The sequence below is a fragment of the Syzygium oleosum genome, unplaced genomic scaffold, assembly GCF_021117445.2.
Source record: "Syzygium oleosum isolate NSW1041296 unplaced genomic scaffold, Sole_v2.1 Sole_v2.06, whole genome shotgun sequence".
NCBI lineage: Eukaryota > Viridiplantae > Streptophyta > Magnoliopsida > Myrtales > Myrtaceae > Syzygium > Syzygium oleosum.
In genome coordinates, this window is record NW_026607490.1 from 9,548,358 (window position 1) to 9,571,719 (window position 23,362).

General features: G+C 40.2%; 2 protein-coding genes across 3 annotated transcripts; one reads left to right on the plus strand and one right to left on the minus strand.

Annotated features, from left to right (window-relative positions):
• Positions 1-325: 325 nt before the first annotated feature.
• Positions 326-4,617, plus strand: LOC115690107 (uncharacterized). Its single transcript, XM_030616355.2, has 6 exons — positions 326-729; positions 1,072-1,249; positions 2,012-2,109; positions 3,250-3,346; positions 4,254-4,339; positions 4,427-4,617. The coding sequence occupies exons 1-6, from the start codon at positions 442-444 to the stop codon at positions 4,478-4,480; spliced, it is 801 nt and encodes a 266-aa protein (XP_030472215.2). The 5' UTR covers positions 326-441; the 3' UTR covers positions 4,481-4,617.
• Positions 4,618-7,454: 2,837 nt separating this feature from the next.
• Positions 7,455-23,350, minus strand: LOC115690086 (uncharacterized). 2 transcript variants are annotated; one of them, XM_030616320.2, is made up of 32 exons: positions 23,142-23,350; positions 22,462-22,549; positions 21,819-21,927; positions 21,509-21,607; positions 20,573-20,615; positions 19,119-19,190; positions 18,920-19,015; positions 18,535-18,768; positions 18,063-18,246; positions 17,264-17,375; positions 17,054-17,140; positions 16,783-16,921; positions 16,348-16,444; positions 16,211-16,273; positions 15,972-16,081; positions 15,088-15,192; positions 13,649-13,722; positions 12,620-12,695; positions 11,956-12,192; positions 10,920-10,991; positions 10,724-10,795; positions 10,585-10,649; positions 10,397-10,499; positions 10,155-10,286; positions 9,457-9,600; positions 8,999-9,106; positions 8,842-8,892; positions 8,700-8,777; positions 8,484-8,597; positions 8,047-8,243; positions 7,897-7,966; positions 7,455-7,805 (listed from the first exon to the last, which is right to left on the minus strand). In XM_030616320.2, exons 1-32 carry the CDS (start codon positions 23,238-23,240, stop codon positions 7,617-7,619), a joined length of 3,519 nt encoding a protein of 1,172 aa, XP_030472180.1. In that variant the 5' UTR covers positions 23,241-23,350; the 3' UTR covers positions 7,455-7,616. The 2 variants fall into 2 exon arrangements, with proteins under 2 accessions (XP_030472180.1, XP_030472181.1); XM_030616321.2 differs by having other exon boundaries at positions 21,819-21,916; positions 23,142-23,174.
• Positions 23,351-23,362: the final 12 nt, after the last annotated feature.

Here is a 23,362-nt window from a genome sequence, read left to right on the forward strand (position 1 = left end):
CGTCGATACGCATCTCATTCACATGCCTCGACGGTTGAAAACAAAGTTAAGACGCCAAGTGAAGCGGCGTGTAGATGGTAGTGGGACTAGCTTCTATCTATCTTTTAATGTAGTTTCGGCCAGTGCGTGAGGATAGGATGGACCAGCGCCGCAGTTTGAGAAAAGCCCGCGACACGTGACCCATAAATGGGCCCATCAGAAACTTACGTCGGGCCCAAACGCTTAAGGCCCGCTGGTCGGGCCGACATCGCCTCCGTGGGAGGGACGGGGACGTCAAAGAAGAGGTACGAATCGACAGTCGGGATACGTCGGGACATCGATAGGAGTTACGCTGCCGGGATAGTGCCGCGGAGAAACCCTAGAAAATCTCCCCCAAATCCTCTCCGTAAAGGCTCGAGCTTTTCGATCGATTTTTGGATCTTTCTCGATCGCTCCTCTTCCATGTCGACGCCGCCTCCGTCCTCCTCCTCCGCCGCCGCCTCCGCCTCCTCCTCCTCCTCCTCCCAGTTCACCTACCAGACCGGATCCTCCTACTTCCCCCTCCCCTTCCACCTCCAGCAGCCCTCGGCGCCGCCGTCCTACGCCCCCGCCGCCGCAGCCGCAGCCGCCCCGCCTCCCCCGCCGCCCCCCGCCGCCGCCGGCGCGACGGCCTACGCCGGCCCTGTCTACCCCGCTCCCCCGCCCCCCGCGCCGATCGCCGGCGTCTATACCCTCCCTCAGTTTCAGCAGGTGAGTTTGATCCGCGTCGATTGTCGTTGCTGGGAAAGCTGAAGCGCTGGTTTAATTGAAGGATTCTGTTAGTTTCTTGTTTAAAATTTAGCTTTTTTGTGTCTGGAGTTATGAGCTGGAATGTTTTAGCTGGTAGAGAGTGGATGGGAAGTGTTGGTTGTAGAGAGGCGTAAACGTAGTTTCTTCTGCGGGGGGAAAGTTTTGATTTTGTCGACAATTTGATCGAACTTGAAGGGTTTTTACGCAATTTCTTTATGTTAATGGTGGATACCAAATAACAAAAGGTGGGGCGCCTACATAGATGTTGGATCCTTTTCAAAAGTTTTCGTTTTGTATGCGAAGGCGCAGCAATTGTTCCAAAAGGATGCGCAGATTATTACGCCCGAAGCACTTGAGAGTGTGAAAGCTGCTCTTGCCAGCAGCGACATCGAACACAAAGCGGAAGCCAAGAAGAAAGCGATACCTCGTAAGGCGGCTGGGCAGTCGTGGGAGGATCCAACACTTTCGGAATGGCCTGAAAGTATGAACAACCGTTCCCTTTGTCTCGACTTATATTGGCATTTGTCTTGTATGTGTCGGTGTGGCTTAGCATGATTCATTCAAAAGTTTGCATTGTGTGCGAGTCCTTTTTTTTATGGCAAACTCGAGAGATTTAGAGGTTCTTGAGTAGAGTTTAAGCTTCTTTCGGTTTGAATTGTTTTAGCATTTAGGTGTAGGAGCTGTATCCTTCACTTCTCCTCTGGAAAACTGGAAATGGTTGATTGGTTATTTGGACTTTGAGATTGGCTGGTGAAAGTGCTCTGGTCTTATGCATTTTGAGTTCCATCTAGTTTAAGTAAATTTGTTTCTAAAGATCCCAGCTGGAGAATTTAGTTTGCTGCTGCTACGTAGCCTCTTGAATATATTCTTAACCTGTCAAAGTTCTTGTTTACGCCCTCGAATTAGCTGCTGGTAACATGAGGATTGAATTGCATGCTTAATTATATATTTTTGCATGCTATGCAGTAACAGTATATCCCTTTACTCAGTCCATGGCAAAGCACATCAACTGTTTTATAGCATCTATGGTTCCTGGTTTATGCCATTCACAGGAAGTAGTCTGCCCACTAATTGTTCTGGAATTGTTGTTCTCTTCATTTTTCAAGCATAGGAGTATTTAAATGCATGTAGCTTCTACTTGTTTTGTGTGGTTATTCACTTTTAGTCAGGTACTGGATATACAATTTCCTTCTTTGTCACTTGGCGACGTACTAACCTCTTGTCATTGTCTTGGTACTTGCAGATGATTATCGATTGTTTTGTGGTGACCTTGGTAATGAGGTGAATGATGATGTACTTTCAAAAGCCTTTTCGAGATTTCCTTCCTTTAACATGGCCAGGGTATGTTCCTGAAAGATTGATATTTTCAGTTCCCTACGAATTGCTTTTGGTGTTTATGACCTGTTGAGTGAAGATGTTGCGTTTTTTGCTTCAGATTTTTGTTTGAAGAACTCAGAGCAATTCTGTTGTTTTATCTGTTTTAAGGTAGGTTATGCTCATTGTTGCGTTGCTCAAGTATACATCCCTATTAGTTCATGCTAGGTAGAAGTTCATCGGGTGTCTACATTACGCATGTCTTTTACTAGTGTAAATAGATTGATAACTCTTTGCAAAATTGGTCCATCTCATTATCCTGAGTTCTTTAGAAGGTTAGTTCAAGTGCACATGACAACTTGATAAGGCAATATGACTGAAATATTTAACTCGGTATTAGTTGTGCCTATGTCGCCACAAAAGCTTGGTGTGGCTCATTAAATAGGCGAACTCATTTCACACCTATGAGCTTTAGATGTGCTATAGTTAGATCCGCTGCTTTGAATGCATTGTACTATTGATGCTTGACAGGATAGGCTACTCACTACTCAGAGATTGCTCTGTCCTGATTGGTTCCAAATACAAGATTTAGATGGTGTTTGTAGAACATATTGCAATAGATGCGTTATTTAACTGTGCAAGTTCTTCCACATTTTCCTGTATATGGCTTATGTATCTTCCATGGTTTTTTCTTTGGATGAAATTCCTGAAAAGCGTAGCTCATTTTGCAAATTTATGGAACAAAAATAGTGGGGTACTATTTGTGCAACTCTTCCTGAGTACCTCATTTGGATACTTGAATCCTTCTTAGTTAATCGGAGATTTAATTTCTCTGCCAATATACGTGTCCGAGAGGACTAAGTTTCTGGCTACCTTTCCTATATCTGCTATTATTCAAGATAGAAATGCGGATGTTCCAAAGTAAATAACTTAACTCCCTTTCACATGGTTGATTATTTTTGGTTTTGGTTGTTTCTTTGCTGTGTTGGTGGGTAATTTGTCCTTTTCTGTAGCTATAAGCTTGTTGGAACTCATTTCTATGCTTTGGACTGTTCAAGTTTTTTCTTTTATGTTGAGTGAATCATATATTTGCGATCCAATGCCTATTTGCTGAATCCTCCTGTGGAGAAAAGTTCTAAATGCTTATGCAAAATCTGTTAAATTTAGGTTGTCAGAGACAAGCGGACAGGTAAAACCAAGGGCTATGGATTTGTTAGCTTTGCCAACCCAACTGACCTTGCTGCTGCACTCAAGGAGATGAATGGTATGTTTATCTTTTTCAATGACTATTGGATCTATACATTTTGGAGTGTTTAGTAAGCAATTGAAAGGCCATGGTCTAGTTCTTGTAGCATTATTGAAAGTACATAGTTTTTTTTATCTTTTATTTTGTTAGCATTTGAATATTCATATCTGGAGGTCTTTCACATGATTACCATGGCAACAGTTTCGGAGGCAATAAATTGTTTCCCTTGTAAACCACCTAACATAGAGGAGGGATTGTACTTTCAAGATTGCTGCTCTAAGTAAATCTTTTTCTCAACGAGGCCTAGATGATTTTGTCTCATGAACTAAACTCATGTTATTAGATTTGTGATTTTGTTTAGATTTGTGATCTTCTTGTTTTTAGGCCTTTTATGAAAATCCTTTAGTTTCTTCTTAAAGATTTTGGGTTTCTGTATAACAAGAATCACTACTCTGCTGTATAGTCGATTTTGTTGTGTGGACACTGTTGGACTTGATTTTTTATGTTCAATTACAAGCTCCACCACTTGAGTGTATTATGGAAAATGCTACAATTAGCAAGACTTATTTATAAAATTGGTTTACCAAGTGACTGTCAAACCATATTCTTGAATATGGCCTACTTCTTAAAAGGGTTATTCACAGTTTTTTTTTTTTTAGGTCGAAGGGTTATTCATAGTTTGACACATCATTTAGTAAACCAATATTGTAAACCACAATCCTATTGAGTCTAGGATTGCTCATATAACATGATGAGATGGGAAATTGTTTTTTCCGATCGGGCTTATATGAGAATGAGCAATTGGAATCAACCTTCAGTCTGTTGTGAACCTAATAAATTTTACTAGGCATAACTCCATATGGCTTACTTTGACATCGACATACATGGGTGAGGAATTGAATTGCTTTTAATCATGTTATTTCAGGTAAGTACGTGGGGAATCGCCCAATTAAGCTCCGAAAAAGCAACTGGAGGGAGAGAACTGATTACGAGGCTTTAGATCGACATAAGGTATCTTAAGATTCATAACTTGATCCCTCTCTCCCCCTTCCCAGATCTCAACTCCACCGCTAACTTCTCCCTTGTTTATTCTGGCAGAATCATAGTCAGAAGAAGCCAAAGCTTTCAAAGAAGGGGATATTTCACAAATAGCTCTGGAACATGACTTTTACTCATTTTTATGACGGTGATCTTAAGATTCGATGTTTTTTCTCGCTGTGTATTAAATCTAGTGATCCATGGGCACATTGAAGTCAAAATCAAATTATGTAATTACCCGATTTCCATCATCTCATCAGTTTTAGTGTTCTCAGACCGTCTGCATGAACATTCATTTCATACTGTCAATGTCCATTATTTTTATCTAGGAATGCCGGACATGCACAGTGTTTTCCAGTGACTATATTCCCAACTGACCTTGCAGAACGTAGCATTCCTTTGAATCCTTGTTTTTTTGTGTTGGCTTTTTTGTTTTACACTAGTTTGCTAGTCCAGATAATCTGTTGCTTCATTCCTTGTATCTCACTTCATTTCGTTGAACTCCAATGCCAGCATATGGTTTGTTATTGCTATGGCACATTTGGTGTCGAAACTGCTCCCTATGTTTACATCTGGAACGGCTTTTCGGAATCGCTATTATACAGAGACTACTTACGGGTGGGGCTTTGAAACCGTCCGTTAGAAAACCAGAGACTGGGCTTGACCAGTCGCCAAGTTCTCTCTTTGGCAGAGAATAGCAAGAGAATTGAGGGTATCTAATGAAGCACTTCAGGGGTGGAACATGAAGCCGTCCCAATTACGCGGTACCTGTGGTAAGCTCTTTAGCGGCCGCACTAGAGGCTGTCCTTTAACTTTAGAGACTGCGCTTTTATCCTTAAAAAAGTACTTTCTACAGATTCTGGAAAGTCGATGAGGGAACAAATAGGATATATCTCCCATGCCTGGAAATCCCAAGTTATATGCTGTCTTAAATTGTTTAGGATGTTGTGTAAGGGACAGTGGACACCACGTAATAATGTAAGAGAAAAGTAGCAAAAAAGTTATATACATCTTGTATTTGGGCTAGTTCGATTTTAAACCTTTCAACGATTTGTCAATATAATTCATCCGGGCTAATTTTGATCTAAAATCCTTGTCATGAACGCTCGTCATTTTATGTGACATAGCCGGTGCTAGTGTAAACAAATTTTTTGAAATTTCTTTTACTTATTTTGTTGTTACTTTTCATTTTCTTCTTTTTCTTTTCCTTTTTTTCCCAACCGTGAGCTTGCGATATTTGGGCGAGGGCCACTCTTGCCCGCATCCCATGAAAGGGCCACAACCCTTGCCTACTGTTAGGCGACACCCTTGTCCGTGCCAGTAGACGAGGGTGTCGGCCCTCGCCCAGATTAGGCAAGGGTCGGCTAGCGACCTCACCGCTAGCCTAGAGTTGTAAAAAAAAAAAAACAAAGAAAGAAAAGAAAAGAAAACATTATAAAAAATTCAAAAAAAAAATTGTAAAATTCGTCTGAATTACCGCTAGTGACAACCGATGTTAATGTCAGTAATTTTCAGCCAGAATTGGATAGATAGTGTATAGATAAATCGTTAAAATGTTTATGATTCAATTGGTATAATTGAACATTTTAGAACTAAATTGAAACAATTGAAATAGCTTTTTTTGGTACCTTTTCCCGAAGGAACACTGCAAATACCACTAGCTTAGGACGCAAATGATAACCATTCTGTTTCTCTGTTTTTCTATTTTTCTGTTCCTGGGAATAGATTTAGAACATAACTCCGTTTAGTAACGCAATTTCATTTTTTTTATTTCTGGAACAAATTTCTACTCCAGAAATAGGTTTGGAACAGAAATCAAAAGTAAAAAAAATCTATTTTTCTATTTCTAGAACAAAAATGAGAAATAAAAATTCATCTTATCGCTTGCCCTTGCTATTAGCAGACTGCCCACCCACTGCCCGCCGTCGCCGCCGGTCACCTCCCTCCGCCACTGGCCGCCTCCCACCACCATCGTTCGTTGCCGTTCGCCGCCGTCCTCTGCCTCCGGCCGCGTCCCACTGCCTCCCAAAGCCGTCTGCCACCACTTGCTGGCGGCCATCCACCGCCGCTTGCCATCTGCCGTCCTCCGCCACCGTTCGACGCTATCCGCCTCCCACCATTGGCCACTACTGTCCACCGCCATTCACCACAGCCCACCAGCCACCTTCTGCCGTCCTTCGTCGGTCACCTCCTCCCGTCCTCCTCCGCTGCCGCCCAACGACGGCCGCCATCAACCATCGCCAGTCGCCTCCCATTGTCGGCCGTTGTCCGTTGGCCAACTCCCACCACCATCCTTTGCTGTCGGCAGCCGTCTGTAGTCTTCCGCCGTTGTGCGACGTCGACCACCTCCCATCGTCCGTTGCCGCCCGCCGGCTACCTCCTCCCGCCACCGTCCTCCGCTGGCCGTCTCCTGCCACCGTCCTCCGCTGCCGCCCATTGTCATCCGCCGCCGCTCGACACCGACCCACTCCCACCACCATGCGCCGCCGTCATGCAATGCTGGCCAACTCCCACCATTGGCTGCCACCCTCCCGCCACCGTCCTTTGCCGCTGCCCATTGTCGTCCATAGCCACCCAACACCGACCACCTCCCGCCACTGCCCGTCGGTTGCTGGGAATGAAGAAATTTTGTATTATCAAACGAATTTCTATTTCATGAATATAACTTGTCATTATTAAACGGATATTTTGACAAAAAAACTCGTCCATAAAATAAAAATAGAAAAATTAATTTTTAGCCAGAAATTGATTTCTGGAATAGAATGATTATCATTCGCACTCAGTGTTGCGTTAGCCCAGTTTTTAAGTAGCGGCACATCTTATTCTCAAGTACACACGCAAAGAGAGAGAGAGGTGTAGGTTTCAAGAGCTGGAACAAATAGCGCATGCAATGAAAGTAATAGTAATCATAGGGAGGAACACTATTTTCAAAAGTGGTTTGACACAATGATTATGCTCATTTACAAGACAAATGATAACAGAAATGGCACAAAATTGCTACATCATCTTTGATGATTTTACACCCCCCTCCGAAGCAAATATACCCCTTCGGCACTTCTCCTTCCTAAGCAGCAGATTCCATGGTGTCCATGTGTTCTTCATGTGCAGGTATGTCTTTGTGTCTATGCACACGCCAATGAATGTGTCGACGAAGGCTGTCCACTTCAAAAAACTATAGCTTCTCTCGGAGCCGCAACTTCCATCATCCACAGCGCTCACCACACACGAGATTAACACCTTGCTGCACTCATCACACTATCCTCAAGAACCCACGAACTTCAATCAGGAAGTTGGTCAGGTTCTTCCTAAACCTTTGGTAGTTCATCCGATCGAGTGTGCACGAAAGCTGATTCGAACTTGTGAGAGATTGCAATGCATTTGTCAGCCTTGATTTAAATGTTTGATTCGCCTGCCTCTCTATCAACTCATTGCCTAGTTTCTGTAAAATACGCAGAGTCAGCAGATCATCTTCATTAAATATCTAACATGCTACTTTGGTTACTATGCACTAAACAATTCATCATATGTACCTGGTATAGGCCTTGCTCACAGAGTATCAAGGGAAAGAGCGCATCTGCAGCAGCACCAACTAGATCGGGACTGAAACAGCAGACTTTAAATGTGAGACGAGATAGCGAGCAATATTCCATTAACAAGGAATAGATCGATGAGTTCCCTACCTATAATCCTCAAAAAGAAGTAACTGCAATGTTGTACGGAGGAACCGACTAAAAATGCCTTCCTGTAGTTCGCCCTTTGGATTTCTAAGACTCGAGGCATGTGATCCCAAGCCCATCTTCCCACTAGCTGTTTCCTTGTAGTGGTAGGAAGCAAGTGCTCGAAGAGCTCTCAGACACATGTTAACCACTTCCGAATCCTAAATCGTGTGGAGAAAGTAACATTTTCACATTACAGAAAGATATAAAGCCACAAGCCAAAGTAAACGCATATCAACTAAGCACCATGGAGAAGAATGCCAATTTTGATGGTGCCATTTACTGGAGCCATGAGCAATAAAGAAAGATATATGAGAAACAACTTTTCTCCGATTGACTCGTCAACTTATAGCCACTAAAGGACTGAAAATCCTTTCACAAAGAAAAGCTGAAAGCATTACCTGATGATGCAGACCAAATTCAAGAGTCTCAAGAATATGACTAAAGGCTTCTTTGTTTAGTTGTCCCACCATTTCAGGATATACTTCCAACATATGTGACAGCAAGGAGAAGTACTGCAGTGATAAAAAGAAAAGAGGGGGAGTAAACATCAAGCAGAACCCAAAGAAAAAAAGTCCCAAGTCCATTTCTTGTATGATGTGAATGACTCAACTCACATCACGACAAAGCTTGGGGTACTTCAGCAGCTCCAAAGATATCAGAGGAGTGACTATGTGAAGACCATAGAAGACAACCTGCAAAGTCGATAATTAGACACCATCCAACACAACTCTTGGTGCTTTGCATCATAAGATTCACCTGAGATATGCTTGTTCCATGGGCTTCCAAAGAATCCGATGAAAAATCAACCTACACTTGATCAAGTATGGAAGAGTAAATGATTTGCCATAGCAAAATACAGATAACATTAGGAAAGGCAAAACATGAAATAATGAATGAACAGAAATGTCAGTACCAGATCTTTTGAACAAAGGCTAGAAAGGAGTTGAAGCAGAGCACGCAGATCTTTGTATTTCTCTGTTTTTGCATCACTGAGTAAGCTGCTTGACAGACTTAAAGAAATCTGGGAACAAGGGACAAAACCAAAATAATCACAATAATATGATGCTAAACCCTTAAGATAGTAACAGAAGAAGTATGAACACTGCAACTGGAACATAAATAAAATCTGTCACAAGAACAGCATGATTTTCAGAAAAGAATCCAAGTTTGGACATGATATGGGGGTACAGTGAGTCATTACAAGGTCCTCTTGTTAATTAAGGAAACTACAAAAGTGAAATGAGAGATGGAAAAGGTAAGAGGTCCTGGAATGAATATTTAGTCAAAGGCTTCAATGAAGACTTCTTCACAATCTTACAGAGAAATTCAGCCAGCCAACAAGAAGAGTCTACCTACAGATAGTTTTCTTACCTTGCCAATATTGTGAGATGAGTAAAGTTGAAGTAAGCGCATGCAGTAATCAATAACAACTGTGGTCTCTTGTGCTTCAAGGTAGGTAATTTGTCCCTCCACCCATTCAACAACAAACTTGAGCAGCAAATAAATAACTGCAGACTACACGATAAAAAGGGGTTAGTCTCAAATAAACCTTAGGCATCCAATACGATACTTCAGTCAAGCGTGTATCTACTGCAGCTCAAAAGCGGAATAAAAGAATACATTGACATCACAATCTAAGAGAAATATCCCATTACAGAACATAAGATTGTGAGTACAATAGTAGGCAGTCTGCCAATAATGACAATGGAAATCCTTTTCATCATTCTCTAAGTCAAGAAATGTTCTATGAATTTGAGTATGCCACAACTTGATTTTTAATCTTAAAGACAGGATTTGCTATTTCAGCGTCGGTTGTTGAGGAAAACTGCAAAGGGATTCACAGAGCTGCATAAACTAGAAACTAAGAGCCACTTGTGCTACCAGAAGTTAACACCATAAAAGAAAATTATATTTTCTTCTTTTAATGAGAAAACAACTATGAATTTCTAACTACATAAACATAAATCAGTAATCTGCTGGACCTAAATTCTTTTGCTATGATGCGGATTTCATCTTACTTGAACAACGACTTAACATGGGGAGGTTTTGCTAAGTTTATACATGAATACCTCATGCTTATAAACTTCAAGAAGAATCAAAGTAGAATTTAATATTGAAAACCCCATCTCATAAATGGACTTCTGCATTCGAGGTTCCGATGCACTGGCAGCTCCACGAAGCCGTTCCAACAGGCAAGTAACCTGCATGAGGCCACTTCAATGAAAAATGAGGAAGAAAATGGTGACCGACAGGTGTGCAAACAATTGGAGCTTGTTGCTGCATGTTGGTGTAAAAAGAATACATCCCTTACCGACAGGATAATATCTGGCTGTTCAGCAACTCTTTTGAAGTCATTCTTGGAGGATATCTCTACTAGGTGTGTTGTCATATGCCCCATAAGATTTCTCACATACCTGAGAACAAACTTTGGCATTAGTCCTGAGGGCACACAATCAACGCTTTAAATCATTCCTGAACAAAGAGGAGAACTGCACTCACTGATTTGCTGACTCAGAATCTCTAAAGCCAGTTGCAGAAAGAACAAGTGTTTGAGCCAAGGATTTCTAACAAAGAGAGAGAAGACGTTCAGGAAAATGAGAAAGTACTATAACCCATTCGAAAAAACTACAATTCCTACCTGGTGAGATCCATTCAACATAAACAGCATTTTCTCATTAGCAAAAGCAATAGCCAGCTTGCTCCAGGATTCCTGTGAAATAAATTAAGACAGACTGACATTTATGCCAAAATAACAAAAATTTTATGTTTCTCGAAGTATCTACTTACCAGATATTCACAGTTATTGACAACAAGATAAAAATTAAGTAGCTTACCAGCGTTACAAGGTGGATGCATATGTTCTTTTGCCTAACTAGTGCATGAAGCAGCTGGTAACAGGTCAGGCCCTATAAAAATTAAAAAAGTACTTAATTAGTCCATCCTTTTTAAAAAGTTTCTAACATATTGAAGAACACAGTGGGTCCGGGGCAATGCCCTAATCGTGGGAAACAGAAGTATCCTTGAAGCAGGAGAGAGAGAGAGAGCAATTTCAGCACAAATGCGAACAACCATCACACAATGCATCATATTGTACTTGAAAAAAAAATATGCATCACTTAAGCAAGTCAAAATGCCACAGATAGAACACAAATAGCAGTTCATCAGAAATTTGCTGGAGCGATCTGCAGAATATGCCTCTCTTCTGCAATGAGTTCTAATGCTTCCGTCGTGTTATTCTCTTTTTCCTCTTCCAATCTCTCTCTGTCGTTCTTTTTGCCTATTATTGTCACCTTTTGTTTTCCTAATGCGTGACTGAACACTATTTCATTTCTTCTGTGATGAGTTCTAATGATTCCATCTTGTTTCTTTTTTTCTTTCTCAATTCCTCCCTCTCATTCATTTTGCCTATTCCTGTCACCTTCTTCTGTTTTTTAATGCATGCTCATAAACTAAAAGCTATTTCTCTTCAGTTACTTCCATCAAGTTGCTCTACTTCCCTCAATTGGATATGCACAAGGAAGCAGAACATTCTTGTTTTTTTCTATCCTCTTTCGGCTGGGGGCACTGGAGAGTTCTATTTGTCATATTTGTATTATAACAGTAAATAAAGACACCCAAATACCAACATCTAGGGCCTGACACAAATTACGTAGTTACTCTTCAGGAACCAAAGGAATTGCAAGAAAACGTGAGCTAAAATATCTGTGAAAAACTGTAAAGCAACAGTAGCTCCCTTTTTATTATGGCACGTTAACCTATGCAAATCACAGCGCATAAAACAGAAATTTACATATAAAAAGAGAATTTTTTCTGGGATAGGAAGTGTTCATGCGTATACTAGCTAGAGAGAAGCTTAACCAGTGACTGTACCTGCAAAAACTTCTCCCCTGGATAGTACATGAATGTTGCTATGGCTACCCGGATAATGATGTCAAGCACAGTCTTGCCATGATCATACTCATTGAAATATCTGAGTACAGTTCGCCCAGAACCTGTTGACTGCACTTGGTGCCTATTATCAGCTTTTGAACTGTAACTGCTGTCTTGAGATTCTTCCGGTGACATTAGATAAGTTTGGGACCATCTTGCAAGGAACCATATTATAGCCTAAAAGCATTTGCTTCAACACATAAATCAAGAGCAAGGCTAGTGCAAAGTGAAAAACCCATACAAGTTCAAGCATGCCAACAATGTGTAGTTTGATTGAAGAATAATTTTGTAGACATGGCCACATGATATTTGAAAAAGGATGCAACCAAGAATTTTATATGTGACAATAGATATGGTGACATGCAATTTTTCTGTGTATCTACTGCCACTATCTTCTGGCGAAGGGTCAAATACATACTTGACCCTAATATACATGCTGTGGCTCATATTACTACTTGCATGTTTGGACTGATAAGAAACTCTTGCACAACGTCCTAAAGTAATTGTTAAATTGAATACCAACTTACATCCAGTGAACATATCTTCTATAGGTAAATAGGAACAAAGTGCACCCAAATTAACAGGGAATGAACTTGAGATGTACCTCCATAAGTCGAGGACTGAAATATGATGATCTACTTTCCGGATTGAAGCTTTGTTCAGCAAACCTGATGATTGAGCTGCAACAACAAAGGAGAATCAAATAAAAATATCCCACGTGAAGGACCAATCAATCTCTTTAGACAGAATAAAACATGCTCTGGTAGCATCGCTATCCTGTAAGGTAAACTATGAAAGTGGATAACAAAAAACACATCGTTGCATTGGCAAATTAGTCAGCTTTACATTACTGCGACTGCATTGAAGGCTTACTATCTCTCCAAGCTGTGTAGCGCAGCTAATAGGCCAGACAATTAAATTAAGCATGCAGGAGAACAAGCGTACATTGCCTCTTTTCAATTACTTCAGCTACAAACAAAGAACAGTCACAAGATTTATTTGCATATATAGCAATCTCGATTTATTGTAGAACCAGAACAGGAGCATTTACACATCTTATGACCAATAGTAGATTAATAAAATGATTAATCAACTGTGGATGTCTAATGAGAATTTATAGCAGCAAGCATCTTCGTCCAGCACCATCCATTGTTGGACAACCCAATATTACACCAGCAAGTATCAGGTACTTTCTTGATGAGGAACAGATATTTCATCATACACCTGAAACTTTCAGGTATGACGATTTGTTTGCGCAACATGACATGTCAAATGTGTTAAGAGTCATGATCCGGCACGAGCGCACACAAGACATGACTAGAGGACAAATTCATACTTGAGTTATTCTCTGCAGAGTCTGACAGTTGCGTGGAAGCAAAGAAAGTCAGAAGGAGAAAGTGCTGATAATGCTATCAGATGGCTGGAACTAGACTTGAAGCAGAAGACTTCAGTAGGAAAAGTTAGAAAGGATAGATTTTCACAAAACCACTGTTGTTTATGCCCTTGTATGCCCTTTAGTACAAAGAGGATGCAATATATGACTAAAATTTTGTCAAGGGAATTGTTTGAATGTTTAATCTACTACACATAGATGTATGCGCCATTGTCTCATAAGGTAAATAATGAAAAGTACCTACAAAGGATGACAACAGGATTTTTATCTGGTTCCACAAAGTCCGCAATATGCCTTTGTATAGCAATTGGAACCTGCAATCACATTGCATAAGCACAAACAGTCAAGTTATGGGGTTACTATTTGAATATGTCATCCTTAACCTTTAATAAAGAAAAGCATTTCTCGCATTATCTTTAATGAGGAGCTGTCTTAACATGGAAATGGTTTGCATGGCAAACATGTATGAGCAACAAGCATTTTGTCACTACTACGATCCAGAACATGTATCTTATGCCATTTTGCTCTACCGTCACCGTGTTCTTATGTCCTTTTGAAGATCTCATGTGTTCTCAGACCTCACCTATGTCTTCTGGATGGAGTCGAGATGGTAAACTTGTGGCTTCTTTTTAAAGCATCCGAACACCTCAAATTTCATATGTCAAAACCACATCAAACAAGTTTCTATTATCTTATCCTCAATTGATTGTCCCCCATCATTGATTAATACATTGTCAAATCTAGTCTCATTCTAGCATTTCTTCATCAGCCCATCTTTGCTTTCTATTGCACGACAGGAGCATGTCTGACATCAGAAGTGCTGTCAAAGATTAATACATGAAAAAAGGTTCATTTTCTGCAGTGAACTGCTTTACAAAACTCTGGTGAAATTTGGTTCATCCAATTCTCAGGAAGAAAATTGATGGCGAGGGGCTTGGAACTCTTGTGCATGCTTAATATCAGACATATTTGGCCCCATCCATGCATGCCAATTTGATTTCACGGCACTATAGTGGATTCTAGATTAGAAGGATTTTTCCAGGGTTAGTAAAGGAACAACAGACAACTGCAAGATGGCAAAGTATGCAGATGGCAAAGTAAGACTGTGACATGCATCTCATGAAACTGACAAAAGAAAAGCAAGGAGCAAAAATCATTTTTTACACAAGGTTCATGCAAGTCATGTGAGCTGTCAAATTTGCTGGGTCATTGTGAGACCCACATCATCTAACAGCTCAAATGGATTGGGTTAGGCTCACATAAGCTGGGTGTTTTTAAAAATTGCTTAGCAAGAAGTGTGTATTGAAGCTGACATTTAATTGGTAATCATAAGACACCCTTTAAGCACAGAGAGCTTGTCTTTTTTCTCTATAAGCAGGACCAACAATTTCAAAGAGAGAAGTAGCCATTTCCGAGTGGATGTTTAACCAAAAGGACTGTAAAACTCGTGGCAAAGCTCAAACTTCTTGTTGCATCACAAACGTATACCTCTCTCTAACAAGAACAATATTGTGATGAATAGGCAACGAAACACAATGCCAAATAAAGGAATCTCATCATTGCAAAAATAATCAATTTAATCAAAAGCAACAGTTATTTTCTTCAAAGAATTTACCAAGGATAAACTTTATGTTTGTAGTAAAAAAATAACAGTTTGAAGGAAAACATTGACAATGTACCAGGGGTGTCTCTCCTTCGCCTTCATCAGCAAGTACATGACCCGTTATTAGTAACAAAGAGTAGAGTTCTTCCAAGGTTTCAGTTGGATCGAAAGAGCCCCCGCCCTACATATTGGGTAAAATTTAGGAGATAAGGCACAAACAGTGAGAATGGAAGAAACGTGAAAATTTATTAGGAAAAGGCAAGACACAAATAAGAAATATTTTAAAGGGAAAAGAATCCAAGATTTTTATCAAAGCAGCCCATAGCATGGTAATTGCATCGCGCATATAACTATGAATTGACTGGCTAATAACAGATTTATACTTCTGAACATCCCTCATCACATACATCCATCCAGGTTCTGTACTTATAAATACACCAAACTTTTAACTGCTTTTGGATAGATCCCTAGATCAGACAAAAGAAGACAATAAACACTAAATGACTTGGAGAAACACGGAAGTTAACCTGGATGCTTTACTGACACTTCCTCCAAAACCTTCCTTCTATTTTCCAATCTCCTTTCCAAGCATAGTCTCTATGTCATTTACAGATATGGAATATTCCACCTAAAGTTGCATTTTTGTTTGTGCACTAGCACAGTATTTTTACCAAGAAAACCAACCACCTATGGGAACCTAATCTTTCAATTACCTCACAAGTCGGTGAGCAGAAAATTGAGTAACATAAGTCAAATTGGGAAATGTCCAATCTCAGCAGATCCTAATATGGCACAGGGAGTAACTGAATCAAATATAGGATAGCAGTTTGGATAGCGAATTAAAATTCAACAATCAATCTCCATGTCAAGTACTAGCCATCCAAATACTTCCCAGGAAAAAAATAACCAAAGAAAATGCTACACCTAGAGCAAAGGCCATCAAAATATATCATAGAGAACCTGATGCAGACGTGAAAACCGTTCAGTGCAATGTCTTGTGAGCAAAGGTATTGCAACATCAATAGCGGCCCTTCCAATAAGAGCATAAGAGCTTAGCCTTTCATCCATTGCTGTAAAAATAGGTTGACAATAAAAACAGTCGGGGATTAAAATCTAATAAAAACATGATGCTAACAAAAGGAACTAAAGCCACGAAGGAAAGGCAAAGATGAATAAGTTCCGACATTGAACTGACTTACCAGAAATGGAAGTATGAAGATAGTCTGAGTCAGCATCGTCATTGAACGCAGAAGCAGAAGCAGCTGTGGTACCAAGATTTAGCCAAATGCTTGTGGCCGAGAAACAAAGTGATGCTGCAAACAACCTACATAATTACCTTTTAGCTCAGATTCTACAATGTATGCGAAGAGGGTGGCCGCAGCATCAACACCTTCAGGTGGAAGCAGTACAATCCCACCAGCACTATCCAGTGGCTAATAATAGAAAATAAGTTGTTTTAAAATGATGGTTCATGGTTGAAAATGAGAAACTTTAGAAGATAAAGTAAATCAGATTATCCAAATAAAGAATTCGGGCTATACTGATCAAACTTTCGGAACTCACAAATAAAGACCTTCATTATAATTAGTAAATTTTACTGATACACCGCCAATGCTAAGCCATTCACCTGAATCATTTGAAAACCACTCACCCTCATCTGTGGAGTAGAGATAAGCAATTTACTAAAAAATGGATCCTGGGCAATTTCTTTCGATGTTTCCAGACGCAAATGATATCATTGCATGCATGCTATGAAACACTGACAATGTACCATGAGCAGCGCAGTCCAGGTATCTAGTAAGATATCACGTGCCTCCCAGCTCCATGTTTCCTCATCAGGGTCCTTTGTCATGAGGACTTTTATGACTTCGCACATCAAGGTAGATAACAGGGTAAAGGTACCAAATGGCCTGACAAGTGGAATAAGTCAACTTGTTTCAATCATTACATATGGATAACAGCTATCAAGTAGCAATCCAGCAATTAAGAGCTCTGCGCATCATTACATAACACCAAGAATTATGCATGAACAGAAGAATAACCTAATTGATTTAAGGAGTTGGTTAAACATAGTTGGACTTGTTACAGTTGCCATAGCCAACAGTGCCCGGCAACCATCAAGCATCTCACTGCATAAACAAGAAAGAAGAAATTGAGGGGACATAAAACATAGTCAGCCTTTACTTACCAAAAAAAAAAAAAAAAAAAAACATAGTCAGCCAGCAGCTGAAGGTGATTCAGAGAAAAGTGACCTTTCACTCTTTCCACATTCAATCTGTTTTGAAACAAGATCTGGTGGGTCCATCCATGGTATAATCCCTGAAAGCAGTTGTAGCAGATGATGCTCCTGCAGTTGTCCATTGTCTGCATATTAAACGACGACTAGTGTCAGCTAAATGAATTTTTAGAATCGAGAGGAAATCACAGAAATGGCTGATTCTTACAGCTTTATCGACCTGATGTTAATAAAAGCTAATGAAAGGAAAATGCTTAAATTTCATGAATGAAGAGAGATTAATCACGAAATCAGGGAAAGTGCCAATCCTGAACTGATGATAAGAGCCACTTGTTTTGGTTGTGGAGGAATTTTTTTTTTTTCTTTTTTTTTTTGGGGGGGGGGGGTGGGGGGTTGGGTGGTGAGCGGAAGTATACGGTATGTTTGGAGCTGTTGTGGCAAACGATTTATAGCTGTATAAGATTTTCATTCAACAAGCTGACAATGATTACAACTCTGAAATATAAAAAAGATCAGACAATATGTTTGACTTCAGGTTTGAATACCATGATTTCCTAATAGCAATTCAATGTGCCACATCAGTTTGCCATTTTAGAATATCAATGCAATCTAGGAACTGGCTCATGCAACAATATTGATATACAGCTTATTACTAGACAACCAGCCTTGCATCAGAAATGAACCACGACATTCATTCATCAATCAGTCTTCATGATGGCATTTACTTGGTCCTTACTCCCACCAAAACATACCATAGGGCATATCGAGCCTGTCAAAGAACAAATTAAACATTCAATTTTGAGTTGTGCATGTACCTGAAGGAAATATCGTGCCTGTCAAAGAACAGTACTGGAGAATAAGCTTTCGAGCAGAAACTGCAATTGGGCAGTCTATCGAAAAACCTTCATGGGAACACTTCAGTCTAAGAGCTGTGTATAAGTTCAACAGCCAAACAATATCTCCACTTGAAATTAAGATGTCACGCCATCCAGGACCAGGCTATTAACAGCAAAAAAAACCAGGCTATCATCATCAATACAGTGGCAGAGATATATCCAAGTATGGCAATCCATCCCGCCAGACACAGGTAAACATTGTACAGGATCAGATGAAAAGGTCAAATATTCAACTACAGCAGTTCTTAAGAATAGAAAAGAACCAGCAAGCACCAATAGTATGCAGAATGATCAGACAATTTCCTCACTCTTCTCCCAGTTTTTAAGTCAGTTATCTGAATATACCAGCAAGACTTGTTGCACATAATGAGAAGCTATTGAGGAAACAAACCTGCACTAAGATGCACTCAGCCCTGCTGGACAATGCAGTATCATGTCTAATTCCACTTGAGAAAACATTCACCCCTTTTTTGCCATTTGAGTTGCATTGGAATTCCCAATTCAGAATTTGGAGAATGAGACGAAGTGCAGCTGTACAAACTTTAACCTCATTTACTGCAGAGTCAGACTCAGTTATTTTGTTTGCAACGCTTAGAGCAGCATCGCGTGTCCAACAATAGAACACCTACCATTAAGTACAGTGAAGAACATATAAATAGGGTATCACATAACATCATGCAAGATTTGCAGGAAAATGTCTGAATAGCCAGCCATTCTATATGGGCAGCTTCACTTGCAGTAAGCATAAGAAAAGAGGAGTGAACAGTCACACGTGCCTTCAAATAGTCCAGCTCTAGCGACCTGCGGCATAGATCATGGAACTCCCTAGGAAGGCCCATAGCACTCAATGTAGAAGGAGAAAACTCTGACACCTGAGGGGGACAAAAAAGTAATCCTAAGGGCAAAAGCAAGCAAAAAAGGCCATTCAGATACTATGTACTAAAAACTATATGAGATTGCAAAAACTCCACATACCAAGGATTCCAAAAAATTGATCCCTATAAACTGCACATGTATACCATGAATCCCAAGAGAAGCCTGCTTAATCTTTAGATGGAAGATTGTCAGATACACAAAAGGGAGAAAAATATGTGTGTGTGTGTGTGTGTGTGTGTGTGTGTGTTGTATTCTAAAACAGCATGGCATGCGGGTTCAAAGAGTGGGATAGGAAAAAGTATACGAAAGAGAGGCCTATAGAAATAGGAATATGAATTTCAAGGCATCATTGTAAACTTATGCATTACAACATAATCTCTCATAAACCAAACTCCTTGTAAGGTGCAAGGCTCACAGACAACAATTTTAAAAGCATTATTCTTCGGTAATAATACAAAACACTATATTTGATTTACTATGTTATGGAAGCAGATTTTTCAAGTTTGAAATAATTCATGGTTTCCCACTCTAAGTATTTAAAGCAACAAATCAAATGGATTCATTGGTAATAATCATAGAGTTTTCCTCCAATAACAGCAACAACAAGTAAAATCAACAAAAAACGTCATTTGATTGAGAGAGAGAGCAGCCTTATGTCTAAATCATCCCTGAAAACAGTGACCTACCAATCTGACTAATCAGTTTTCTTTTTCTGTTTTAAGTTCTTAAAAACAGAAGACAGAACACCCTCCGTATAAGCTCGAAGGATGAAGTGTTCACATAAAATCTTGAATACCAAAGAGAGCTAAGGAGGAAGAGACATTAATGCATTAAGGAGAGGAAGAACTGACAAAGCAAAGAGAAAGAACATGTCACCCATAGAACAAGACAATGGCAAAAAATTATTATGCACCATGGAAAATTTGGTAGTTATACATCTTTCAGGAGTATGTCATTTAGTAAGGAAAAGGGAAAACAAAGTTCATGTAGATGTAAGGAGAATGTAGCAAAGACAGTTGCCCCAGTAGTTACTAGTGTGATTCACCAAAGATTTGGGAAGATTTAAGTGCACTTAGGAAAAAAAACATGAATTTATCAGAGGTTGAAAAACACACTCACATTAAAACTTTCTCAGAGATGCTTCTAGAGTCTCAAAGATACTTGTACAGGCATACTCCACTGAAAAAGAAACTGGTATTACAATGCCCACCAAACACATCTCTAATGGCTACAAACTTGTGAACTTAATTAGAAGCACAATTTGTCTACTGCTAATGGGGCCACAATTAGCTCACTTTGAATCTGTACCCACAGGATTGAAGAATATAGGCATCGGGAAGAGGGCGGACATAAACTGTTTATTAGGTGTCTAAGTGCATTACTATTTGTCATCAAAACGGAAATTGATCAAGTCTTCTATCTATAAAAAAAATCTGCAAGAACACCAGATCTACAAATCTGATAAGAAATTGCATATTAAGTGCAAGAGAACAGCACAAAAGTAACTTGACATGGGTATATTCAAAGCTATGGATATTAGAGAGGAAAGACACCTGGTGAAAAAACGTCTCTTGCTCAGCTGTTGAGAAATCATGCCTTTGCAGGATATTTACATGCATAGCGAAAAGGAATCTTGTTAGAAAGCATCTACTGATAGATATATGGCACTTCTGAGTGACGGAAGAAAACTAGCCATATAACTAGACAAATGCACTCCACTGGGTTAGACACAAGGAAAGCATAAAACTTGTCTCTCAGGATAGAATATTGCTTGCTCTACATTACGCCAAAGATGACTATAGGAGCTTAATGTCTCTACCTGATCAAGAAATGCATATCAAGCCCAAGCTCCTCTTTTCAAGTTAATCGTGGACAGCTCTACTATAGCCTCAGTGACTCTAACCGCACCACCCCAACCCCTGCCCCCCTATTTTTCTTTCCCCAACCTCTATCTCCCTCTCCTCATTCTAGTTGTCGACTATGAAATTCAAGTATCACACACAGTGGAATGTAGACAATTACTTGCAATTTTAGAATCTTGAGCAGCTTTTTCGAGCTTGGCTGACAGTTATGATTAAGGTCAAGTTGTTAAAAAGGATTTATATGAAGCTAAAGCCTCCACGTGCACTCCCATTCGGTAAGATGGTGGCTTGAGGCACTTGAAGCTACATTGCAATTCACTGCCTCCAAAAATATTATTTTTTGTGGGGTGATGTTCACTTTGCTCTACCTTTTTGTGATAAGTATCATTATTAAAGACCTAAAAAGTTCAGAAAGGAGAGAATATCCAAAGGCCTACCGCCATAATACCCAAAAGAAAAAAATTAAGGCGGTTAGCTACCTATACTTTACACATGCATCGGACTTTACATGACACCGAAAAGAAGAAATTTAAGGTGGTCAGCCAACAAGAAAGAGGTGACCGACTAAATTTTCTTCCAAGCACAAACCCAAGATATTCCTTCTGAATAAGAACATGTTCAACTTACCAGCCTCTTTTAAGCAACTGAGCAGCCACTGATGAAACCTTGACTAGGACATAGCCCTCAGGTGAACCCGCATGTTGCATAGCAAAGCCAAGACAAAAACTGCAAATAAAGTAGCAACTCAATGTGAGGAGAACTAACTAAGTGAGAAATCCTTAAGAATGAACATTACATCAGAAAAATGACAGTATGATATCACTAGGCGCCGCGTACATGAAGAGGAGACGAATGAAAATGTAATACCAATATAGTTACTAAATTGACAAGGGAACGGCTACTAATCTTGAATTTCTCCATCTAGCAAGAAAAATACCTAACCAAGCTTCTCCTGTCCTCAGCAGTGAGAAAAGCCCATTCTCTGATAGCTGCATCTCGTATTGCTCCAGCAGCCTGAAACCTCGCATTTGCCACCTGAGAGTTTTCTAAAATACCAAAATTGAGTTACCAGGTCAGCATTCATGTTCCGAATCTTTAACATCCACAAAACTGTACTAGCAACAAGAGACATTGAATCCAAATAAAGTTGCCGATAAATCCACTACCCCACGATCAGACAGCTATGGAATGCTTCATTGGGACTTTTAGGCATTCTCTAGAAAGAGGTTAGGCTATTACTTTAGGCTCAGGAAGATTCTGATACATAAACCAGAATGATAAAATGCCTCTACTAGCTGGTACCCCTCCAGCAATACTTCATTATTCTTGCAACAAGAAAAAGAATGAGAAAAATTTTGGCTTGTGTGAGGCAGACAGCCTCGACAGTGTCAAGAGATTTCTTCTCAAGTAAAATTACTCATTTCTAAGTCTATTTTCCAGTTATCTGCCAAGTGACAGAAACTTTCAACAGCTTTCCTTTGCCATATAACTCTCCAAAGAAATTCTACCGCCAAGTCAAAAGATACAACAGATCCCCCTATCCATAACTAGTGTTGAATGTGACCAAGACTTTTACTTACCCAGAATAAATTGGCACGCCTTGTATGGTTGAGGCGATCGAGACAGAGACAATATAGTAGCTTCAGCTGCTGCTGGGTTTTGATGCATCTGGTGGGACAAAGACCACTTCTTGTTAGAGCCAAGTTCCAGATCACACGTGCCACAAACACTCAAATTGCCCCAGATTTTATGCGCATGAACTAATCCTAGTTCTCTTCACCCAAAACATAAAAACAAGAAGAAGAAGAAGAACAAAACATAAGCTAATCCTAGTATAGAGCCGGCAGACCACATCGATCATACATGTGACACCATAACAAATCAAAACCTGGGAAACGCATTTGATCAGTCAACACTCATGCAGAAACAAGGCAATGCCGCCGGGTATCACGACCAAGCGCATAGCATTCCCCTTTTCCAAGCCATTAGCTAATAACCCACAACCGCTCTCAATCTCATACACCGAGCACGACCAACACGAGGCCAGGAGAAAAAAAATCATGGAAAAGATCATTCCCGCTGGCGCTTGAACCTCAAAAGACGCGCCTTGATCGAATGAAACGATCAAGAAGGCCGAAACCAAATCCAAAAACAGCGCGAAAGAGATTGCAGGATTTCCGGCGACGGGTCATCGCTACTCAGCCCCTAATTTCGGAGCCGTTTCGAGGCAGACAGAGAGAGAGACAGAGAGAGATGGGACCTGAATGGCGGTGCAGGCGGCTTCGATGGCGCGCAGGGTGGACTGGAGGTGGGCGAGCTCGGCGCCGCCGCCGTCTCCTCCGCCGGCGAATCCCTGCATCACTTGCTCAATCGAGAGAGAGAGAGAGAGAGAGAAGCTGAGAAATGGCAGTCTCTTCTTGCTCTGCTTCTTCTTCTTCTTCTTCTTCTTGAACTTGGCAGAAAAGAGAGAGACTTTGGTTT